Source organism: Phocoena sinus, chromosome X (assembly GCF_008692025.1).
Source record: "Phocoena sinus isolate mPhoSin1 chromosome X, mPhoSin1.pri, whole genome shotgun sequence".
NCBI classification, from domain to species: domain Eukaryota; kingdom Metazoa; phylum Chordata; class Mammalia; order Artiodactyla; family Phocoenidae; genus Phocoena; species Phocoena sinus.
In genome coordinates this window covers 13,678,147-13,696,249 of record NC_045784.1, presented here as the reverse complement: position 1 = coordinate 13,696,249, position 18,103 = coordinate 13,678,147, and the positions used below count along the sequence as shown (strand labels likewise).

The following is an 18,103-nucleotide window of genomic DNA, read 5'->3' as shown; positions in this document are numbered from 1 at the left end:
GTATTGCTACTCCAGCTTTCGTTTTTTTTTTTTTTTGCGGTACACAGGCCTCTCATTGTTGTGGCCTCTCCCGTTGCGGAGCACAGGCTCCCGATGCGCAGGCTCAGCGGCCATGGCTCATGGGCCCAGCCGCTCCGTGGCACGTGGGATCTTCCCGGACCGGGGCACGAACCCATGTCCCCTGCATCGGCGGGCGGATTCCCAACCGCTGTGCCCTCCAGCTTTCTTTTGATTTCCATTTGCGTGGAATATCTTTTTCCATCCCCTCACTTTCAGTCTGTATGTGTCCCTAGGTCTGAAGTCAGTCTCTTGTAGACAGCATATATATGGGTCTTGTTTTTGTATCCATTCAGCAAGCCTGTGACTTTTGGTTGGAGCCTTTAATCCATTTGTGTTTAAGGTAATTATCGATATGCATGTTCCTTTGAACATTTTCTTAATTGTTTTGGGTTTGTTTTTGGAGTTCCTTTTCTTCTCTTGTGTTTCCCACTTAGAGAAGTTCGTTTAGCATTTGTTGTAGAGCTGGTTTGGTGGTGCTGAATTCTCTTAGCTTTTGCTTGTCTCTAACGCTTTTGATTTCTCCATCGAATCTGAATGAGATCATTGCTGGGTAGAGTATTCTTAGTTGTAGGTTCTTTCCTTTCGTCACTTTAAGTATATCATTCCAGTCCCTTCTGGCTTGTAGAGTTTTTGCTGAGAAATTAGCTGTTAAACTTATGCGAGTTCCCTTGTATGTTATTTGTCGTTTTTCCTTTGCTGCTTTCAATAATTTTTGCCAATTTGATTATTATGTGTCTCGGCATGTTTCTCCTTGGGTTTATCCTGTGTGGGACTCTCTGCGCTTCCTGGACTTGGGTGGCTGTTGCCTTTCCCATGTTAGGGAAGTTTTTGACTATAATGTCTTCCAACATTTTCTTGGGTCCTTTCTCTCTCTCTTCTCCTTCTGGGACCCCTGTAATGCGAATGTTGTTGTGTTTAATGTTGTCCCAGAGGTCTCTTAGGCTGTCTTCATTTCTTTTCGTTCTTTTTTCTTTAGTCTGTTCTGCAGCAGTGAACTCCACCATTCGGTCTTCCAGGTCACTTATCCGTTCTTCTGCCTCAGTTACTCTGCTATTGATTCCTTCTAGTGTAGTTTTCATTTCAGTTATTGTATTGTTCATCTCTGTTTGTTTGTTCTTTAATTCTTCTAGGTCTTTGTTAAACATTTCTTGCATCTTCTCGATCTTTGCCTCCATTCTTTTTCCGAGGTCCTGGATCATCTTCACTATCGTTATTCTGAATTCTTTTTCTGGAAGGTTTCCTATCTCCACTTCATTTAGTTGTTTTTCTGGGGTTTTATCTTGTTCCTTCATCTGGTACATAGCCGTCTGCCTTTTCATCTTCTCTATCTTTCTGTGAATGTGGTTTTTGTTTCACAGGCTGCAGGACTGTAGTTCTTCTTGCTTCTGCTGTCTGCCCTCTGGTGGATGAGGCTATCTAAGAGGCTTGTGCAAGTTTCCTGATGGGAGGGATTGGTGGTGGGTAGAGCTGGCTGTTGCTCTGGTGGGCAGAGCTCAGTAAAACTTTAATACGCTTGACTGCTGCTGGGTGGGCTGGGTTCCCTCCCTGTTGGTTGTTTGGCCTGAGGCAACCCAACACTGGAGCCTACCAGGCTCTTTGGTGGGGCTAATGGCGGACTCTGGGAGGGCTCATGCCAAGGAGTACTTCCCAGAACTTCTGCTGCCCGTGTCCTTGTCCTCACGGTGAGACACAGCCACACCCTGCCCCTGCAGGAGACCCTCCAACACTAGCAGGTAGCTCTGGTTCAGTCTCCTATGGGGTTACTGCTCCTTCCCCTGGGTCCCGATGCGCACACTACTTTGTGTGTGCCCTTCAAGAGTGGAGTCTCTGTTTCCCCCAGTCCTGTCAAAGTCCTGCAATCAAATCCCGCTAGCCTTCAAAGTCTGATTCTGTAGGAATTTCTCCTCCCGTTGCCAGACCCCCAGGTTGGGAAGCCCGACGTGGGGCTCAGAACCTTCACTCCAGTGGGTGGACTTCTGTGGTCTAAGTGTTCTCCAGTCTGTGAGTCACCCACCCAGCAGTTGTGGGATTTGATTTTACTGTGATTGTGCCCCTCCTTCTGTCTCATTGTGGCTTCTCCTTTGTCTTTGGATGTGGGGTATCTTTTTTGGTGAGTTGCAGTGTCTTCCTGTCAATGATTGTCCAGCAGTTAGTTGTGATTCTGGTGTTCTCGCATGAGGGAGTGAGAGCGTGTCCTTCTGCTCCGCCATCTTGGTTCAGGGCCTACTTCACTCTTATCTCTATCACCCTGGTCACATTGCTTCCTCCTCTTCTTATGTCTCTGTGTCTTCTCTTCTGTGAAGGAACTGAATTTTAAATTTAATTTAATTTTTAAAAAAATTTATTTCATTAGTTTATTTTTGGCTGTGTTGGGTCCTCGCTGCTGTGCACGGGCTTTCTCTAGTTGAGGCGAGCAGGGGCTACTGTTTGTTGCGGTGTTCTGGCTTCTCATTGTGGTGGCTTCTCTAGTTGCAGAGCTCCGGCTCTAGGCACGTGGGCTTCAGCACTTGTGGCACATGGGCTCATTAGTTGTGGCTCGTGGTCTCTAGAGCGCAGGCTCAGTAGTTGTGGTGCACAAGCTTAGTGACTCTGCGGCATGTGTGATCTTCCCGGCCCAGGGCTCGAACCCGTGTCCCCTGCATTGGCAGGTGAATTTTTAACCACTCTGCCACCAGGGAAGTCCCTAAATTTTATTTAATTTTAATTGATTTTAATGTCAATAGCCACCTAGTGTAGTGGCCCAGGTATTGCACATCACAGGTAGACCTTGGATACTTAAGAATTCAGGGTCCGGGGTGGTGAGAGGGGGGAAATACTGTGCGTTACAGTAAGAAGGGAAGATTGTGACACTCTTGGAGTGTTCATTGAAAGCAGGGGAAGCTTATGCTAGGCTGGAATGTCCAAGATTTTGTCATAAAATAGCGTGGCCAAAGCACATCTCTCCTGTACAGGAGTGGAAGGAAATAAAGGAGATTGGTATGAATTTGTGGAGGTCCTTGAGTGTCAGTGTCAAAATTAATCCTGAAGAATCAGGGAATGAGTAAGATAATACCTGCCAACCTTGACATATTATGTAATTGATAAATACTGTACTCGTTAGTGAAGACTTTGCAGTAGAAATGGGTGCTTTAGGAGGATTCAGCTGCTGTGGCAGACGGAAGGATGAGAGGGGAGAAAAGACTTCAGGCAGTGCACAAATCTGCATCACAGTCTTGCCCTTGTTGACTGTGCTTTTCCTAGTCACCTCCCATAACTGAGTCTACCCACCTTCGACATCCTCTTGTCTGTGGCTGAAGTTGGTATTTAAGGTTAGGGTTTTGGCCATTTTGGTGAGTTACTCAGTTTTCCTGGGTCTCTCCCATGTATACATGTTATTAAACTTTGATTTTCTCTTGTTAATCTGTCTCATGTCAATTTAACTCTTAGACCATCCAGAAGACCTTATAAGGGTAGAGGAAAATGTCTTCCTTCTCAACAACATGATGTTTATTTGTTGTGTTTCCTCTCTTTTTCAATGCCCAGTGCTGCCCCTTTTCTGCACGTTGTCTTCAACGTTGCTCCTACAAATCCCAGTTGAAATACTACTTCTTAGATTAAGCCTTTCCCTCGCCTGATCTCAGAATCACTGACTTAGGATCTCAGAGGTCTGACAATTTGTATCTCTGATGGCATCTTGTATAATACCTTGCCTGTAGTAGGTGCTTTACGTATGTTGGAATTGAAAGAGATAGTGTATATTTACTTTGTGAGAGGCTGATTGAGATCGAAACCATAGGCGAAAATGGGAAGCTAGCATGACCTAAACATTAGAACTCAAGAAATCACATACAACAAAAAATAAAGCTCCAAGCTATAGACTAATGTTGGTTATTAGTAAAGATGTAAAAACCTTAAATAAAATTTTAGAATGTCTAATTTAATAGTGTTAAGGGATAATCAGTCATGAGTGGATGGTGTGTTTATCCCGGGAATTAAATTGATTAACACATCATACTGTTCAAACAAAAGAGTGAACCCCCGTATCACCATAGATACTCAATAGGCAGTGTACAGTATCTACACCCTGGTGCTCACAATCTCATAACAAACTTGACAGGGTGCTTCAAACAAGAGAAAGAATATCTTTTACAAAACAGTACCCAACCATAAACTCATTGGGAGAATAAAGATCTTCCCTGACTTATGATGGGGTTATGTCCTGAATATTGGAAGTCAATGCATTTAATACACCTAACCTACTGAACATCATATTTTAGCCTAGCCTACCTTAAATGTGCTCAGAACACTTACATTAGCCCACAGTTGGGAAGAACCATCTCACACAAAGCCTATTTCATAATAAAGTGTTACAAATCTCATGAAATCGTTACTGAACCAAACTTGGGTCCATCTGCCCGATGCACAGCAAAGCCAGTCTGCTGACACCGGGTTGTGGTGAAGGACGGGACAGCTCAAAAGACCCAAACTCCCCAGTGGCTTTTAGGCAAGGGTTGTTAAAGGCAACATTATGGGAGAGGGCTGTAGGGTGCCTGAGCAGCTCATGGACGTGCTTTCTGATTGGTTGGTGGTGAGGTAACAGGGTGGTGTTTCAGGAATCTCAATCATCAGTCTTCTGGTTCCAACCAGTCTGGGGTCTGTGTGCGGACCCTGTGAAGTCAACATCTTCGTTTCTGCAGAACTACTCAAAGATATGTGTCAGATTGTTGTCGATATCCCTTCAGGAGGAACTAGGAGTCCTGTGACTCGATTGTTTAAGCTAGTAGTACTTTTCTTGTTTGATTGCTTTCCTTTGTTTCTACATTTTCCACTTCTCTAATCATTAACTGGGTCTGCTCTTTGGAACCTGGGGAAGGCCTAGGCGACAAAAGCTTTTTCTACAAACAAGCAACAGGAGACAAGGAGGGGCTTGTACCCAGGAGGGCCTCGCAGGGTCCTGCTCTGTTTCATAATTTATTGAATACTGTACTGAAAGTGAAAAACAGAATGGTTGTCTGGGTGCAGAATGGTTGTACGTGTATCAGTTGTTTCCCCTCGTGATTGCACGGCTGACGGGGAGCTGTGGCTGCCACTGCCCAGCATCACGAGAGGATCATATTGCATATCTCAAGCTCAGGAGAAGATCAAAATTCAAAAATTGAAGTACAGTTTCTACTGAATGCACATTGCTTTTGTACCATCTTAAAGCTGAAAAATGGAAAGTTGAAGCATTGTAATTTGGGTACCATCTGTAGTGGGGGATTCCCATAAAAACCAGAAATAATAAAAGATATGTACTGTTGCGATTAATGAAGTAGTTAAAATGAGACTGATGAATGCTGTCTGGGGAGTGAAGTTGGTGACCTCCTGCCTGTTTGTAGCTATATGAATCAATACAGCCTTTTGGAAGGCAACTAGGTGGTCTCTTTCACAAAGCATAAAAATATTCATACCCTCTGACTCAGACATTTACTTCTCCGAAATTCTCCTAAGGAATCTGATATGTTGACAAAGAAGTGAACAGGTATTCACTATAACATTAGTTAGAAGAATCAGAAATGATAGTAATTTAAATGCCCCACAGTGGGGAAATAGTTGAGACCATTAAGCGGTATCCCTACAGTGGAATATAACTAGTCATTAGAAATGTTTAAGGCTTTTGATGCTATGAGAATGCTCTTGTATGAATTAGAATGATACAGATTGTGTTTAAACATTCCCTGATGGTGTATAAAAATCTCCTTTGTTTCTTGATGGAAGGGTTAGAACTCATTTTTCTTTTTTTCTGGTTAAATTTCTGAGTGTTTGAAATAGGTTCCAATATGCACTTCCCAAAATTTAGATGGTTGTATGTTCTGACTATTCCAAATAAGAAAGAGGATGAAAAGAGGCTCATTATGAAAAGCAACAATATGGTATTTTACAAATGTTTTCTTTTTATTTAATATTTTCTTTTATGCTTTTTGATGGGACACACATTTACAGGGTTGAAAACCCAAAAATGTACAATAAAATATGAAGTGAGAAGTGGCTTTCACACCTCTGTCCCTCATCTGCCCGGTCCTTTCCTTGAAACCGAGCAAGGGGTTGAGTGCTCGCTGCTCAGAAAGCCAAACTCTGACAGCGGGTATTTGCAGCAAAGTAAGGGTTTATTGCAGGGTGCCAAGCAAGGGAGTGGGAGGTGAGCCTCAGATCCTCTCCAATTTGGTCTTCGAGTTACGGGGTTTTTAAAGGGGAAGGACAAAGAAGGTGGGGCTAATCATTGTCTTGTGACATTTGTTAATCGCAGTTTCAAGAGTCAGGATGCCTAAGGTTTATGAGTCTTTGGCCAGGTTGTCCATGACCTGGGGAGGGGGCAGTCTGTTAGCTCATCCTGCCCTGGAGAAACAGCCTGGGTATGTTAAGGATGTTATTGACAAGAGCACTTTTAGTCCTCTGACTCTGGTTGATCATTGTTCAGTTAGCACAGGATTGAGGTCGGGGGGATGAGAAAGGGGAAAAAGGTTTTAATAGAGAGGTTAATCAGAAACTCGGCAGGGGAATTCAGTTTTAGGGGGACTCGGTTTCATACTAACATGTGACCACTGATACTAGTTTTGATTTTGATCACAGGCGTCAGTAAGCAGCAGCTTGCAGCAGGCAGCAGCGAGCAGTAGCAGCAAGAATTCAGGTGAGGAGGCAGAAGGTAAAGAGAAAAGTGTGCGGAAAGAAGCACAGGCGAACTCAGTGAGAGTCACGGGAGTCGGGCCTTTGGGAAGTTTAAACCCTTTATGAGGGGGTAGTCTTCTGGGTCTTTGTCTTCTTCTTGGCCAATCGTATTGTTTTGACCCCATGGCTAATTTGTCTCTGGACCTTCCCCTGGGTGTACACGCACCCCTCAGTCAAGATGGCTTTCATCGCAAAGGCCTCTGGGAGGGAGGTAGCAGGACTTACTATGGTCTGGCATCTCCTGCCTTTTTGACCCTGTGAAGGCTTTTGTGCATGCGTGGTGTCTCCCTTGCCCCAAGGATGGGAAATGTATGACCTCTCGATCTTTTAACAGGGTTTAGCCCCTCTCTGTCTCTGCCATAAAAGTGTCCAGTGTCCGGTTATCTACCCTGTTCCTGTTTCTTATATCGAGGTGCAGATCTCGAAATATAGACAGGAGTCCGTCATAAATATGTAGTCCGGGAGCCCGTTTGTCTTTTGCCCCAGGAAATGTAAACCGGGGGCTGGTAATGATTGTCTGGCCTGGAGCTCATCTTCTTCTTACCCCAGGAAGTGTGAACAGGAGGCCAGTTGTAAATGCCTAGCCTGGAGCCCACCTATCTCCTGCCTCAGTTTCTTCTGTGTCCTTTCAGAGATTTTTTTTTTAGCTCATGTTCAAGCAAATTTAAATATATGATCTTCCCCGACCTTGCCCTCAAGTCACTATCTACTGCCTAACTCATTTATGCCTGGCCCACTTTGGGTCACCCTGGCTGGCCTTGTTCTAGATTCTTACATCACCAGGACTTGCCTATCTGAGATGCAACTCCTCAGCCTATGGACAGCCCCCTGCCCGCTCTATGGGTTGTTGGGGAGGAAGACATTTTCCTCTACCCTTCTAGGTTCTTCTGGCTGGTCTAAGAATTAAATGGACATGAGACAGATTAACAGGAGAAAATCACACAAAAGTTGAATAACATGAATACGTGGGAGAGAAGGCTTTCACCTTGAATACCATCTTTGGCTAAAGACAAAAGAGGGTATGGACAGTGGGGAGTCAGTTATGGGAGGTGACCAGGAAAAGCATGGTAAACAAGGGTGAGCTTTTCATGCAGATGTAAGCCTTTGCCTTCTCCATTGATTAAGTTTCTAGAGATTTGGTCATCCTCCACTTCTTGGTACAGTCAAGGAGACACCCTTACAAATGGAGATTTTCCTTATGCATGTAAATGTTTCTTACAAAAGGGTAACTTCTACTTGGTTTTCAGCGTTTCTCCCATGTCTGCTGTTTCTTAGAAAATAACCAGCTTAAAAGAATTAATATGCCAAAGAGACATAGGGGGGCAAATTCTGCTCTCCTACAGGGTGAACGAGGTGGGGAGTGGGTGTGTGCCCACCTTGGAGTGCCTTCAAGTGCACAGTTGAAGCCACTGGGAAAATTACAGCAGCCAACTTGACTGACATACCCAGCACACACTTCAAATGTGTTAGGTTAAGAAAACTGACTCAAAGGCAGTACTTTTCAGGCAGTGTTTCTCAGCTTGAGAGTAAGGTCATAGCAGAATCGTCAGGAGGGCTTGTGTAGTTTTAAAACCATTCAATGTTGTCATTTCCTGCATTTTGAAAGTGGAAATAATCCCATACCTTCCTGATGTCAACTACAGAAAGAAACGCGTGGCAATTTTGGCTCTAGAGCGTGAGTTAAAAATAAAAGCATCGAAGAACATTGTTCAAAGGCATGCGCTATTGCTCCCAATGTTACCCCCCAAACTGGGTTCACCTCTTCGTGGGTGTGAGCCAAAAGATGCAACCAAGCCAAAGAATGGGAGGAGGAAGGATCTATTACTTGCAGCAAGTAAGGAGAACACCAGGGAGCTTTCCCAAAGCAGTGTCTCCCTGAAAACTGGGGAAGTTTTAAGCTAAGGGTACATGCATATTCACGAAGGGGTTTGGGTGGTCCACACAGTCCAAGCTTTAGTTGATTGAAGTCACAAGGGTCAGAAAAGATCAACATTATCATCCCTTAGGTTCCAGTTGATCTGGTGGTTGAGTGCTTCAGGCTAGTCTTTACTGCTGAAACAGAACTGGGGGTCTTTCCAAGTGATATATTATCTTTGCTCTTGTTACTTCTCTTGCCTGATAACTGTCATTTGTTCCTTCATTGTTTCCTTAAGGTAATTGATTACTGAGACCTGTTCAAGGACAAGCATTATGGCCAGGCTTAGATCACAAAATGGCTTAGGCCAAAAATGGGTTCTCTTATGTCAAAAAAACCAGCCATGCCTGGTTTTCTTCCTCTGGGGACGTGCTACCCTATGTGCTTACACCACAGGGGTTAAAATTGCTTTTGAGGGGGCGGTGGTGGGTCAAAAAACCATCTTACACCATGTCTAAAGCGCAGATACGAATGTGGTACATAAACAGGTATACACACAATGTGGAATTAAAATTTTGTTGGAGGGGCAGTTGGGAAAAGAATGTCTAGCAAGGTTCATTAGGAGGGTGATAATGAACAGAAAGGTTGAGATGCTGGTCAAAGGGAATGGGTGCAGTACTGATGATTTGTGGGTGTTTCCGAGGAGTGGTCAGGATAAAGACCTGGCTTCCAGGGCACTGCTGTGGTGGGCTGCCGTGGCCAACTTAGACTGATTTGACTTTGCCATTTTAACTGTCTGGTAAGGGGCAGAAGAAAGTTACTCCTCTCCCACGCTCCTCCCTCTTTCCCTCCCCCCAGCTGGATTCAACTAGTAGAACCTGAGGACTAGCTGTTTCTCAGATACCCAGCGTCCCAGCATCGCAGGATGCCAGAGCTGGAGGGCCCTATGCCTTCCTGTCTCTTTTATTTTCCACATCACATACTAGAACCAAGGCCATCCCCTCAGTGATGGAATGGAACTGACTCTCTGGACATACATTCCTTTTGCTCCCCCAAAGGGTCATTGATTCAAGAGGCTCAGCCGGTGCTGGGAGATGACTTTAAAGACAAATGTCTGTTTTATGAAGTCTGTTTCTCCATAGCCATTGACTAGAGTGAAATACGAGTTGATGTTGGGCATGATGTGAGCCCTGCGTGGCTGCGGAGGGACAGCAGGGAGGGGGTTATTCTGGTGGACGAGTGGAGGGAGGGAGGTGGTTTGACTCGTCAGAATTCTTTCTAACTCGCCGCCACCATCTTTGTGGTCTTGGTCAAGATCGTGGAACTATTCTGGGCCTTTTTTTTTCCTTTATAAATCCATAAATTAGATGCATCAAATTAAGGTTACTTTCAAATCTAGTAAGCTACAGGGGTCAGTACTTGACAAGGTGAGACATGTCTAAGGATTTCTTTATTCAGTAATTAGACCTCACTGCTTGATCATTACAATTGCAAAGAATTAAGTGGAGACAATGGTGGTTTCGTACAGAATAGGGCCACATCCCAGGCACTCTTCTTTCGGTTATTAGAATGATCTGTTTTGTTTTCTCCTTCACTGGGATATCTTTTTTACTAACACCTGGAATTCTTCGAAACTAACTTCTCCATCTCCATTCCTGTCCAGTTCTTGAAAGAGGTCATCTAGGGTGCTTGGACCCTGGTTTTAGACAAAAAGGATGGGATAGAAGAGAGGAGAGAAAATGATTCAGTTACTGCTGCACATTCTCCGAATTAGAGACACTGGGTCTGCGTTCCTAGAAGGCAACCGAGTTTTCAGTCATATGTTACTGATAGAGATGAAAAAAACAACTTTAGTTGTAGTATTGCTTCATGTCACAGAACTGCCTACCCTTTTTTTTAAAAAAAAAACGATATCATACATTTATTATTTTAAAATTGCTAATGTGTATTTTAAAATAATTGGTTTCCTATGTAAACTAAATCTAAATCATTCTTTTGAGAAGAAGTCCCAGGGCTTTACTTGACTGCCGAGGGGCCCTGCTCCAAGATTTCCCTGGTAGCTGGTTTGGCATCCAGCCCCAGAGCTGGACCAGCATGTTATCCTAGGCTTGCCATGGGCCAGCCCCGTGCCAGAGCTTTTCCTTATCCTCTGCAATTCTCCCAGCTGCCGTGTTGGGGGGATCCACTTTACAGATGAGGAAACTGAGGCTTTGAGACACCCGCTGACTTGCTCAGCGCCCCCAGCTGGTAAGTAGAGGGCTTGGGGTTCAAACACTGACTCCAGAGCTCAACCCCTTAATTAGCAACCACCCTAGTTTTTTCCCAAACCCCGGGTTGCAGCCCACTGCTATGCTATGCAGGATGACTTTGGCTCAGTGGTTCTCACACTTTGGCATGCGTCAGAATCACCAGGTGGGCTTGCTGACCTTAGTAAACCCAAACTGATGGGTGGTCCTACTCCCAGAGCTTCCGATTCACTAGGCTTGGGGTGGGACCTGAGAATCTGTATTTCCAACAGTTTCCTGGGCGGTGTGGATGCTGCTGGTCCAGGCCTGACTACTCAGAGAACCACTGCTTGTTACATCAGATCATGTTCAGCTCAACTCCCTTTTGACTACTGGTATTCCTGGAGTGAATTAAGCAGAATTAATTTTTGTCTCTGCTGTAGGGGTGGGAAATTTTCCCTTCATCCCTTCTGGGTTCTTTGGCTGGTCTATTAATTAAATTGACATAGACAGATCAACAGGAGAAAAACAAGTTTAATTACATACGTACAGGGTACCCCATAAAAGTATGATACCCAAAGGGCAGCCAGGTAACTGAGGCTTATATAACATCCTGGGCTAAGGCTACAAAAGGAAGGAAGGCCATTCAGATGTAGGCAGAGATGTTTGGAAAACAAAAGTTTGGCCTGTTATACAGATAAATTTCTTAGGACAAAAGGAATCTCTAGCAAGACCTCTCTTCCTGGTAAAAGAAGAGCTCTCTTCTTTGCAGTATAAATTTAGGCAGCTGAGTGGGAGGTAAAGAGCTTTCCCTGAATCTTTGGGTTTTGATTTTTTTTAGTAATCTTCATGCTAAAGTGGCATATTTCAGGGAGACTTGTTCTGAGCCACAACTCTGACTTTCAGGTTAGGAGTCTCTGTGGCAAAATAGTACCCAGGAAACCTATTGAAATAACAGTTTCGTTTATAAGTCAGCTTCAAACGTTTTTTTTAAATTGTGGTAAAAAACGCATAAGATAACATTCCCCATCTGAACTATTTTTAAGTATACGGTTCAGTAATGTTAAGTATATTCACACTGTTGTGCAACGAATCTCTACATCAAGGTATGCTTTAGTCCCTGAGATTCCTGTGAAGACACTTGGCGCTTAGCTATGCTCACAAGACCAGACTGTGTTAGTTATTTAGCATCCGTTTTATAAATACCAAGCACTGTTTTCCCGAAGCGTTTGCTACATTCTAAACCGTACGAGGTGATGTGATGTAAACAGAGTATAGCTTAGAAAACCTTAGAAATCCATATGGAAATATAATCAGTACATGACTTGATAAGTAGATTTTTCACAACTTACCATTAGTCTTCCTACCTTTATCCAAATTAGAAAAGTCATATGTGCTTTTTTTTTTTTTTTTTTTTTTTTTTTGTCATACGTGGGCCTCTCACCGTTGTGGCCTCTCCCGTTGCGGAGCACAGGCTCCGGACGCGCAGGCTCAGCGGCCATGGCTCACGGACCCAGCCGCTCCGCGGCATGTGGGATCTTCCTGGACCGGGGCACGAACCCGTGTCCCCTGCATCAGCAGGCGGACTCTCAACCACTGCGCCACCAGGTAAGCCCCATATGTGCTTTTTATAGGAAATACATAAAATATAGAAAAATTCACCAATCTTACCTTATTTAAAAACAACTTGTTTGAATAGATTGCCTAGGCTTTCCTGTCAGATTATTATTTTTCTTCTTTTTATTATTTTCTATTATTCCTACTATTATTTTTCTTCCTTTTGTTTTTTTTGAAAAGTTGAATCTTTCTCAGAAACACTGGTTTTTATTTTTAATTAGAAAGTCTCTTTTTCTGTTAGTACCTTTAACTTTTTCAGTTATTTCACATTTTAACTATAAGACAATATCGATTATAAGGTCATCGAATTCAGCTACTTCACTTTTTAGTACTAAAAACAGAAACCTCAGCAACTAAAACTAGAAACCTTCTCATATGTCATATTGACAGAAGGGACATTTCTGGTTAAAAACTGAGAACCAAATTCTGAAGTTAGAGCTAAGTAGGGACCAAGTCAAATGTAATAGGTAGTTGCACAGTTGCTTCCATTTTGAAGATGGTTTTTAGTTCCAAGGGAAAGAAAGTGTATTGGAGCAAAGAGAATCAACCTTTCCCTATTCTTTATTGCCTCTAGATGCATTTTGATGTTGATAACTCTGGGATGGTTTTGATCAGAAACTTTATGGCTGAAGAAATGTAATCCTTTCCTGAAAGTTGTTTAGAAACTTGTGGTTGCTCATTAGCACACATTTAGGTGCTTAACACAAATGTAAATGCTTTTGAAATAGAAATGGGTGTCGCCAGAGGGCAATTTATCAGCATGAGGCCGGTTTTCTTAACAGACTGCCAAGTAAGTGTTGGTCTAGTTGAGAGATCCTACCTATTACAGAGGAGCACATCCAAGTCCAGCTCCTATAACCGTACAGGCCTCGTTGTTTTCCTAAAGCCTGGCACAGGGGCGCTGAATCCAGGCTGAAGGCCTTAGCGTGTTTGCTTGGCAACCTGCGGGTCTTCCAGGCCTAGCTCGGTAAGAGTGCTATCATGGCTTCCGTTTACTATGGCTGGTCCTGGGGAGTTCTGAGTCAAGGCTGTGGGCAATAGGAGGCGTAGTCCGTGCTTTCTAGGAGCTTGCCTTCTGAAATGTGGCCTGCCCTCAGGGGAGGAAAGCACACATTCAAGCGCCCTCCCTCCGGTGATGCCCATGCCTAGGCTGCTGGGCGCTCCGCCTCAGATGGAGCTCCGATCCGTCTCGTCGTGGACCTCAGCCTCTCCCCGCGTCCTTTCCTCTCTTCTCTCCTCCCTTCCCACCATCGCCGCCCCATCAGCGGCCTCTGTGGTGGTATACTCACTTTCAGTAAACTGGGGAATTCAGTCTGAATCAATAGCTTCAGCTCCTCCTTCGACAGCTGGTTTGGATCACCTTCTTTGGCTGCGTATTTTTCAAAAATGCTCTTCAGTTCTTCAGGAAACTTGTTTGTACTCATTTTGGTGTCCTGTAAATTGGGAAAGAAATGAACTTACCAAAAAGGTGACGTATTTTATACTGATGATTTCCAGCAGGAGTTGAGTGCTGTGGGGCTGTTTCCTTGGCATAGGTGAGAGAGAATAAAGAAAAGGGGAGAGGGGAAGATAAAGAGGAGGAGGAGGAGAGAGGGGGCGGGAACTGTGGGAATCACAATGTACCAGTGACTGAAAACATGTTTTAAAAATAATTATCAGGCTTCCCTGGTGGCGCAGTGGTTGAGAGTCCGCCTGCCGATGCAGCAGATGCGGGTTCGTGCCCCGGTCCGGGAAGATCCCACATGCCGCGGAGCGGCTGGGCCCGTGAGCCATGGCCGCTGAGTCTGCGCATCCGGAGCCTGTGCTCCGCAATGGGAGAGGCCACAACAGTGAGAGGCCCGCGTACCGCAAAAAAAAAAAAAATAATAAATCATCTTAGGGCTTCCCTGGTGGCGCAGTGGTTAGGAGTCCGCCTACCAATGTAGAGGATATGGGTTCGAGCCCTGGTCTGGGAAGATCCCACATGCCACGGAGCAACTAAGCCCGTGTGCCACAACTACTGAGCCTGTGCTCTAGAGCCCGTGAGCCACAACTACTGAGCCCACGTGCCACAACTACTGAAGCCCACGTGCCTAGAGCCCGTGCTCCACAACAAGAGAAGCTGCCGCATTGAGAAGCCCATGCACCGCAATGAAGAGTAGCCCCTGCTCGCCACAACTAGAGAAAGCCCGCGCACAGCAACAAAGACCCAACGCAGCCAAAAATAAATAAATAAAATAAATTTATAAAAAAAAAAAAAAATCATCTTAGATAGGTTGTTAAATGTCTGTTTTTGGAGTACATCTGTTAGAAGATAGTCTTTGGAGCCAAATACTTTTACTAGTAATTATGACATTTTTCACTTTTTAGGTACCTGCTCTGCACTTTGTAGGCTGTGGTCTTGAAGAAACCTGACCACAGTTTCTAGCCTCTTAAGTTACTGGTTATATCTTTAGATGGCACTAACCCACTTTTTCTCTAGACCGTGATCTTTCACACCATTCTGAAAGGAAGCAGAAGCAGCTACAGGTAGTACTAAAATCACACTTACCTGGTCGTCCAGCAGTGAGGCAGCTGGAAGAATCAAATAGGAGTGTGAGAAGCTGAGCAGGATCCTGCGACATTTATAGTCTTTACACCTACACCACCCTGATTATGAAATTTTCCTTTTGTTTGCCATTTAAGGGTAATTATTAATGATTTTTGAAACCCAAGCCTAAGACTGCATGAGCTTCATAATTAAGGGCAAGATCCAATAAAGGGCCACCTCAACAGTTGCTTAATGGTTCAGAGTCCCAAGTATAAGCTTGGATTCTTTACCCCTTAGATTACATTTTCCCTACAATGTGGAACTAGGATATTTGCTCACTGTTCACATTTCAGAAAGCTCAAATATGGAGGGTTGTTGTTTTTCAATTTAGTTGCATATTTAGGCTTGAAAAAAATAATTTTCTGCACATCAAGAAAAAAATGCTGAAATAGATAATCAAATACTACGTAGTTCAAAGAATTGCCTTATAGCCTTTGAAGTCCCTCTGATGTTTTGTACATATAAGGTGGTTAAATTTTTTTTAATAAACATCCACTTTTCAAAAATAAATAAATAAATAAATAATTTGGCTGTGTTGAGTCTTAGTTGCTGCGCGGGCTTCTCTCTAGCTGTGGTGAGCGGGGGCTACTCTTCGTTGCGGTGCACAGTCTTCTCATTGCGGTGGCTTCTCTTGTTGTGGAACATGGGCTCTAGGTGTACGGGCTTCAGAAGTTGTGGCATGCGGGCTTAGTAGTTGTGGCTCGTGGGGTCTAGAGTGCTGGCTCAGTACTTGTGGCGCATGGGCTTGGTTGCTCTGCGGCATGTGGGATCTTCCCAGACCAGGGCTTGAACCCGTGTCCCCTGCATTGGCAGGTGGATTCTTAACTACTGTGCCACCAGGGAAGTCCCTAGGTGGCTAAATTTTTGAATAACTGAATGAATGAATAAAATATCATTGAGAAGCAGGTTTAAGAAGTCGGGGGAAGATACACAATAATTTGTGGTCTCATTTGGCAAAGCAAGATTGCCAAATAGCATGGTCATTTTTCAACTTTTTCATTATTTGTTGTTCGCATATGTGCTTTTTATTTCTTTTCCTTGCCAAATCTATTTTGTTAATCATTCTAAAAACTCGTGAAAACACTTGACTTACTTTTATTCAATTGGAATTACTTCAGACTTTTGGAACTGCCAGGATTTAAAATTGGAGACTAAATTTATTTCTCTTAGAAAGAGTTCTATGAGAGAATTAGGACATTTCCTGGGAACATTGATCCGATACTGATTGTAACTCACAAAAGGGGGTTCCAGATCAACTTTAAAAGCACTTATCAGCTTTTAAATACTTGTATATGTCCACACTTTTTATGCACCTTTTCTATGTTTAGTTTTCTATGGCCCTTTGTTAAATTGCAGACAAATTCAGGATTAAAATATTGGACTGTATCTCTCTCTGAGGCTTTTCAGTTCTAAAATTCTAAGGCCTTATTCACCTTGGAGAACAAATGTGAAATCTTATATATAGAGTTCCTTAAAAGCTGCCACCAGTCCTGAGTCCTGATCATTCCATGCACCTTAGCTGTCCTGTGTATGTTATTCTTACTTTTATTGCAGATTATTTGACATTGGTATGCATCAGTACTGACTATGTATTAACTCACTTCTTAGAGTAAAGACAGGCATTTTGCTTTTAGCTATAAGATTTACACAAAAATGTTCTGATTTTGGCAATGTATTTTAATCAAGATTTTAGAGAATTTCTCGGGTTTTTATACTTATGCTCTGTCTTACCTGGGGGGAAGGAGGCTTTTGTTGAACAGTCATGAAAATATCTTTTTCCGCCAACATCTTTTAAAAAAAATTTCAAATCTACAGAAAATTTGCAGGAAGAGTCAATGAATACCAACCCTCCTTTTGCCCAGATTCACTAATCGGTAACATTTCCACATTTGCTTTCTCTTTCTATGGATGACCCCCCCAACCCCAACCATTGAGAATCAGTTACAGACATCCAGACACTAACCCCCTAAATACCTCAGCATCTTATCTTGTAAGGACAAGGACATTCTCTTACACAACCACAATGCCATGATCACAGCCCGTACTCACATCTCCCCAGTTGTTGAAATAGCATCTTAAATTATCTGTTCTCTCAAATTACCGCTTGTGAGCTAAAATCAACGTGGCAGTTGTTTTATTTCTTGAGTCTACTGAAGAAATGATTTTAATAACTACATGTGATCTTAATAACAATATAATATATAACTATATGATTTTAACAAGTATATATTGTATGAGATAATATATGTTGTATACAACACATGAAATGTATATATGAACACATGTGTGTGTGAGCATGTGTGTATATAAAATGAACCCTAAGAAAAACATTTGGAACAGTATTGGTTAACAGTCTTTTAGGCTACAAATCTCTAGTTTCAAGGGAAGACCTCTGATTAAAACAGGCCCAGTGCAGCTTGTTGTCAAAACTTAGGCTTGTGGTAAACGCTAACAGAACGGGAAAAACACCCCGTTGGTCCTCTTATGTTTTCACTTGCTCACCTCTGCAAGTCACATCTCTCGCCTCTTATTTTTCTCTTTACCTGTGGACTCAAGCGTGAGGGTAAACCTGCAGTGGGAAACATGAAATCCACCAATAGATACTCTCATGAAACATTAACTAAAAATATATGGAGATGGGCGATAAATACAGGGTGTGTTCAAAAGAGTGCATTTTGAAACCAGAGAAGGGGGAAAACATGACAGGCACAAGATGGGTAATGGAAAAATAGAGAGGCAAAGGTTATTTCACCTCACCGTTCAATTGCTTGATCTTTGGACAGACTTCAGTTTTTCCTGGGAAAGCCAAGAGTAACTTATTTTACAAGCTTGGGGTACCACAGGTCTCCGTGGCCGGGTTACTGTGCTCGAAGGTCACAGCAGCAGTGCCTCAAAAAGCACCTCGGGAAGAGGGTAGTGTCAGCAGCCAGGCCCTGCGAAGCAAAATGGGTGTAAAATGCTGTCTGTGGGCTTGTGTTGTCTTTGATGCTGAGGTTTGGGAGAGACCGTGACTATTAAAGAGCAGCTGTCCCTAAAAGGGAGCCCCCCCGCCCATGACAGAGTTCACCTTTCGCTTCCAGCCTCTGCCCTGGG

The 18,103-nt window shown here is 43.5% G+C and overlaps 2 protein-coding genes across 12 annotated transcripts in view; one reads left to right on the top strand and one right to left on the bottom strand.

Moving 5' to 3' along the window:
* CTPS2 (CTP synthase 2) overlaps positions 1-18,103 on the top strand; it is a 109,104-nt gene that overhangs the window by 50,689 nt on the left and 40,312 nt on the right. The window contains exon 14 of one of the 11 annotated variants that reach the window (XR_004348089.1): positions 6,649-6,706. The exons of the other annotated variants lie outside the window; for them this stretch is intronic. The gene's annotated coding sequence lies outside the window, so the exon portion shown is untranslated. The remainder of the gene's footprint in view (positions 1-6,648; positions 6,707-18,103) is intronic. 11 annotated transcript variants of the gene reach the window in all.
* On the bottom strand, positions 10,031-15,347 carry S100G (S100 calcium binding protein G). Its single transcript, XM_032620066.1, has 3 exons — positions 14,972-15,347; positions 13,731-13,874; positions 10,031-10,295 (listed from the first exon to the last, which is right to left on the bottom strand). Exons 2-3 carry the CDS (start codon positions 13,863-13,865, stop codon positions 10,191-10,193), a joined length of 240 nt encoding a protein of 79 aa, XP_032475957.1. The 5' UTR covers positions 13,866-13,874; positions 14,972-15,347; the 3' UTR covers positions 10,031-10,190.